This window comes from Pygoscelis adeliae, unplaced genomic scaffold, assembly GCF_000699105.1.
Source record: "Pygoscelis adeliae isolate BGI_AS28 unplaced genomic scaffold, ASM69910v1 Scaffold21, whole genome shotgun sequence".
In the NCBI taxonomy this organism is placed as follows: Eukaryota; Metazoa; Chordata; class Aves; order Sphenisciformes; family Spheniscidae; genus Pygoscelis; species Pygoscelis adeliae.
The window spans coordinates 9,817,492-9,823,750 of record NW_008824243.1 but is presented as its reverse complement, the minus strand read 5'-3'; the positions used below and the strand labels follow the sequence as shown (position 1 = coordinate 9,823,750).

General features: G+C 42.6%; 1 protein-coding gene across 1 annotated transcript in view; it reads right to left on the bottom strand.

Moving 5' to 3' along the window:
* Window positions 1-2,129: 2,129 nt before the first annotated feature.
* Window positions 2,130-6,259, bottom strand: part of AGBL1 (ATP/GTP binding protein-like 1) — a 369,489-nt gene continuing 365,359 nt past the window's right edge. The window contains 1 exon segment of the mRNA XM_009335232.1: window positions 2,130-2,436. Coding sequence (XP_009333507.1) covers window positions 2,130-2,436 — 307 coding nt within the window.

The following is a 6,259-nucleotide window of genomic DNA, read 5'->3' as shown; positions in this document are numbered from 1 at the left end:
ATGTGCTGAATGCTGAAGATCTTACAGCATGGCCTGTGTGCGCTGCAGTCTGGACCTAGCACAGTGTGAGGTTTTTGTCATGCATACGAATGTTGGATTTTTAAGTTAACTATGCACATATATCGTTTTTATTAATAAGCTTTGAAGCAATGTTATACAAACTATTATAATGGGAACACCTGTTTTACCACTTTTATGTCCATTCCTGTGAGCCAACCTTTTATGAAAATTCAGTATTGTGTGCAACGAGCTGCACACTAAAACAAAGAGAACTGGACATCTGTACAGAGAACACACACCATACCTAATGAATTGGTTTGGTCTAAGAAGCTCAGCTTCTAAGGACCCAAGCCGCCTGTCTTTTGAGCAGCGTCATAAAGAAAGAGCTAGAGACACAGAGAAATCTTACGTGCTGGTGAAGTCTTTAAAACACCTGGGGACTGAAAACCCAGCAGGACAGGAAGAAGCTATTTCTCCAAAGACCAAGCTCCTGCTGGAAAATATGTCTAGGTAGTTTGGGGAAAGGTGTTCAGAAATGCAGCAGAGAAAACCTCATTCTGTACCAGGAATTCTCTCCACAAACAGCATAAAGATGAGAGGATGACATGGTGCTTTTAGTCATGCATCAATATTATTAATAATAATAATCACTGCTAATGGAGGCCTTATATGCTGTAATGCTACAACACACTATACATTCATCCTTCTCCTGGAGCCTCATAAAGTAGTGACAGAGTTGGGAGCCTCTTGCATCATGCAATTGGTTCCATTTGTGTTCAGGGCAATTCCCCATTTGCAGCAGCAGAGTCTAAGACACATGAGAAGTTCAGGCAATATGAGGTGTGAGATGTGGTGATGTGGGCTTCATGCTTTTGGGATGTCGGGCACACATGTGGGTTCTCAGTCTGTGGTGGATTCTCAGGAATCGGGATCTGTGTTTGCAGGCAATTTTAGGAGAAATCTAATTTTTTTCCATTTGGGGATCAAAGGAGAAATTGTTCTGACTCCATTATGGGAGTCACTGGTAGAACATGTCCTATATATAACCTACCAGTAATGTCTTCTACTATATTACTGCCTGGCACAATGGGGTCCTGTTCCATGAGCTAGGTTTCCTTAGTGGTATCATAGTAAAACTAACAAAGAATAATCAGTCACAGGACTGATGCTTGGGATAAATTCACTCTTGGATATTGCCACCATCACTAATCTATTGACAGAATATTGGGGGGACCCCTGGCTACCTCAAGAGAACGTGGTTTTCTCCTTAAAATGCCACAAATCCCTCTCACTCCCAACAGCTTTAAATAGTAGCTCTAGTTCCCCAGGATGAACTGTTGTATCTGTACTCTCTTAGCTCGAAGGATGTCTCACAGAGAAAATATAATTTCATAGCATCTGTGAAACGAATTCTACACTTGGGCCCATCAGTTCAAGCATGAAGTGACTCAACTGAGATTACGCTGGACTAGTTCATTCCAGTGCAGCAAAGAGGTGAATTCAGCCCAGGTTTCCAGAGAACTACTCTGTATTGTCACGGGTACTTTCCTTGCTATGGCACACTGGATTTCCCACCCTGCTGCTGAGATATGACCAGCTCAGAAGCATGCACAGCCTGACCCAACCTGTTGAACACACTGTAAAATTTCTGATCAGACAGAAATCAGATACGTGCTCTACAGCTTAAGAGAAATGAATGGCAATGAAGAGCTCTGGCCAAAGGCAACAGTAACTGTCACTCTTCCAGGCAAAGGCTGCTTCCCATAATAAGAGCCTAAAGTAGGAAAAGGACAATCATCTCTGGTTCCTTGGTCTCAGAAGACCATTCCTCAGGTCAATCTGTATGAAACCACATACTAGAGGCAGCCGTGAAACTGGGGTTTATGTTTAGGAATGGATGGTGTTCTCACATAGTACCATCTGGGCCAGTGGCCCCTCGCTCTGCCTTGTGTACAAAGCGCGAGGAGTCATTCTCAATATATACATATATGTATACAAATTACACAAACATACAGTCAACTTTCTATTCAGAACTGGAGCAACACATCTGGGAAGGATGCTGAAGCTGGCAAACAGGCAAACATGAGCAGTAACCCATTTGCTTACTGCTCTGCAAGTCAAAGCCTCGTTCACGCAGGGCTGCTCTCAAACCCACTGTACACCCCAAGTGCTGTTGAACGCAGAGGGAGAGCTGTACTGTTGGATGCTGGTTGGCTGGAAATGTAGAGCTCCCTGAGAGCCTTGGAGCTGCATGTCTGTCCTGTAGTCACTCCCTCATCTTCTGCCTCTCCTTCCACCCACGAGAGGCACTCCTGGATCTCTTGGTCTAGCTCCGAGAAGTCCCCTTCACCATCAGAGCAACTGTCAGTATTATAATCAATTTCTTCCACACAAGGAGGTTCATCATCAGTCTCCAGGCTGCTGTTGCTGCAGCTTCTGCAGAAAAATCAGAAGAGAGACTGGTCGTCATCAAAGGAGGGTGTGTTCTGTAGGGGTAAGAGCAAGTAACAGGGAAATGTGCTTCCTGGGTTCAATCCTGGCCCTGCTAATAAGGCATGAAGTGGCTCTAAGCAAGATCCTCTATGTCTTTGTGTCTGTTTCACCATCTGTAAAATGAAGCGTGATACTTTCCTACCTCACAGGAGAAATGATTATTGTTATCACTATTATTGCTATTGCTTATACAGAAACGGAGTCCTTTATATACAGACAACACCATTCTTGCCTTGAGGCACTTACAAGGTTATAGAAGCTGAAATATAGTAGAGGAGGAGGTATTCAGTTTCCAGAAAGTTGCTGGTTTAATCATCATCCACCTCACTGTAGTTCCACATTTAGTGTAAGACCTAATTAATTCAGGTGGTTGAAGTGCTTTGGCATCTTTTCCTCCTGTTCTGTGCAAGCTCAGAGCACTGCTAACAAGAGGGAGCACAAACAAAAAACGGAGGTTCTCGGGTCTTTGAGCACACTGGCTCCAAGGAGGGCAGAAATACCAGGAGTGCTTGTGTTTTGGAAGGAGCATGAAAAGCCTTTGACAGCATGACTTCCCGAGGAAGGGCCAAATTCAGAGGCAAGTCTGAATGGCTGAGGAAAGACTGTAAACGGATGTCACAGCTACATCGTTTGGATCTCAGAAGGGTAGGTTACACCACCTTAGCCTCCTGCCATTTACTTACAGGAATGGTCATAGGCTTTCTTTACGTGTCCACTTTCAATACATACCATATTAGGTTAGCCTAATGCAATATTTACAGCAGAATTATAACCACTAAACTAGGTGGCTCCGGGCGATAGGGTCTTTCTCCTACCTAGCCGCCTAGCTCCCATTTGGCCCTTAGCCCAAGAGGGCAGCTGGGTAATTTTTTGAGACCAGAAAGAAGCCTGTAGTTTCAATGCTGCCTGGGTCAGAGTCTGGATGAATCAGGGGGACAGATACTGTGTTTTTCACCTCCAGGTCAATGTTTTCAATCAGTCTCAAAGCAGGGGAATGTATTGCTTTGGGGGACTGGGAAAGGAATAATAATCTTCCGCCACTGGGCCAGAGTTTCTAATTTGTCCCAAGTTGGGAAAAATGAATGGCTTGGCAGATGGAGCATACACAGCTTTAATGTGTGGTCTACTCATTTACATGTCAGTACCCGGAATAATCTTCCAGCTCTCAGCTGTTTCACAGCAGTGCCAGCATCTGAGGTTTCAGAACATACCAAAGGTGTAAAGTATTGCTTTTGGAGGTATTGATCCTTTCTCTCTTCTGCACTCCAAAAAAGGCGTAAGTTTTTCCTAGCTTTGAGACTCCAGATCTTAACTGTATACAGACTACTCTGCAAGCAGAAACAAGCAGTGTCAACCCACTTCTTCTCTGGCTGATCTCTGGCTTAGTTTACTTCAAAGGCCTGGTATAAAGGATTCTCTGAAAGCTTAATAGAGCAGTACAGCTTAAAAATAAATAAAAGAATAATTATGCACTTTTACAGTTTCTGGCTCCACTTCAGTCTGCTCAGAAATCTGGGTCAGGAAGAACTCATACTGAAATTGAGTACGTGACATGAAACAAAACAAGCAAACCAGGACAATCCTCCCAGTACAAACAACAAGCAGCAGTGGTCTCTACTGAGTCTGACCAGTGGGTTTGATGTCTTCTTTTTTTTCATATGCAGGCATGGCATGAATTACCACGATACCAAATACCTATGATAATGTTCAAAGCTGACTAAACTCAGGGGAACTAGATTTTTCATTTATAAGCTCTGCTCTTGTGGCTTTGCAATCAAAAAGAACCAAAGCATATCTACTTCCAATATCGCACTTGTACGTTTGGGAGGAGCTGCTAATGCCATTGGGACAAAGCATAGCTGCCACCCATCTCACTGATATTTTACAGATGGAATTATTCAGTTTGCAACCTAGGAACTGAAGGTCAAACATTTGCATTGCCAGGATAACAATTAAAAAAAAAAAAAAAAATCCCTATTATTACTTAAAGCTGGGAAACCAAATAACAAAGGACCTTCTGAATTTTTTGATAACTTAAATGATTTTAGGACTGGTTTTCTGACAAAAAGGGGAAAATGACTTCTAGCACAAAAGCACTTTACTATGGAAAGGAAATCTGGAAGACAACAATCAGAGAATGAGAAAGAAAAACACACAAACCTGCCATTTCCTTACATTGAAAACTGAAGGTACAGTCTTTATGAAGCAAGAATTTATGCATAAAATCTTTACAATGGACTTCAAAAGCTCTCCCTTCCAAGATGGGTGCTGTCATGTTGCCCACATACATAGTACACAAAACACCAAGACTGTGACAATTCAATACTTGGGCAGATATATTGCAGGGAGATGTTCCCCACAAGTGAGGATGTGCCTAGACCATGTTTAGAGGTCAGGAAAGAAGATTTTCTTCCTAGTTTGTTCTGCCCTTTGTTCCTTTGCTATGACAGTGAACGAGCAAGCCAATTAGCACTGGCTTTAGTAGTGGTTTCTCCGATATGGATTGATACCCACTGGATCGATGCCACCGCCACAAATCACATAATGAGCTACCAAAGAGCAAATAGATGGTACCAACTTCCTCCCGCTGCCAATGCAGGATGTAATCACACTGGTGACTTAAAAGTTGAAAGGCTCTTTATCACACTACCAAACTCTACAAACAAGCTACATCTCTTTACTGTGTGGAATCTTCCATCCCAATAATTCTTTCTGCTGCGGGAAGATTTAAAACACGTAACAAAGCGATACAAATGGGCTAGTTCAAACCAGCAGGTTAGAGGTTCTTCTGAAAGAGGAGAGGTGGCAGCATGCGGCATGCTGGGGAGCCAGCTAGAGTCCCACCAATGAAGCTGCCAAAGTCATCACATGCTGCTTCTCCACATCACAAAGACCAGCTCCTTTAGGAGAGAATGCAAATGCTGAAACATGGTAATAAGCAGAAATGCCAACATCTAGACTATTTCATACCATTGCAGAAGGTGTGCCTTTCTTTCTTTTCCAATGAAGAGTTGTGGGGTTTTTTGTTAGGGGCAGGTTCTTGTTATTTTTGTTTGTTTGTTTATTTTTTAAATCTGATTTTTAAAAGCTGCAAAAGAATTCCCCCCCCAAAAACCCCCAAAGAGAAAAACCCCAGGGACATGAGACAGATTTACCAAAGAATAATGATGTTGTCTTACAGAAGGTAAACAATGAGGAAAACCAATGACATTACATTAGAGAACTCCAAGACAAATATAGTCTATGAATATCACTGAACGTGAACGCAGTACAGAAGAGGGGGAGGGAAGGCTGGTAATAGATCTACAGCCAACAGTCCCCCAGCTATCACAATAAAACATGTACACACGTTGGTTGATCTACTAATTCAAAACCTACAGCCTCGTAGCCCTCATCTATTCTGGCCGATGGGAACCACAACAGCAATTTGCAACTTTATGATGTGATAAATAGAATTTCTTTGTTTTCATTTTTAATTTGCATATTTATTGAGATATGACTTGATCTTAATTAGTTCTCCTTTTGTATGAGTGTGTGTGTGTTTGCTTGGTTTTGGAAAGCAAGCAAGCTTTGGTACCCTCTAGAATGATTTTGGTTTTTTGCTGACTTAACATGAGGAGAAGGAGAAGGGAGCCCGGTTCCTCCTTACACGTCAGCATAACCGGGGATTTCTGGTATGACTGAAACACAATTCTTTCAGGTCCTCCCTGCAAATCCCTCATTCTAAGTCAGCCTACCTGTTCGGTCACAGCTGGACAGAAACCTT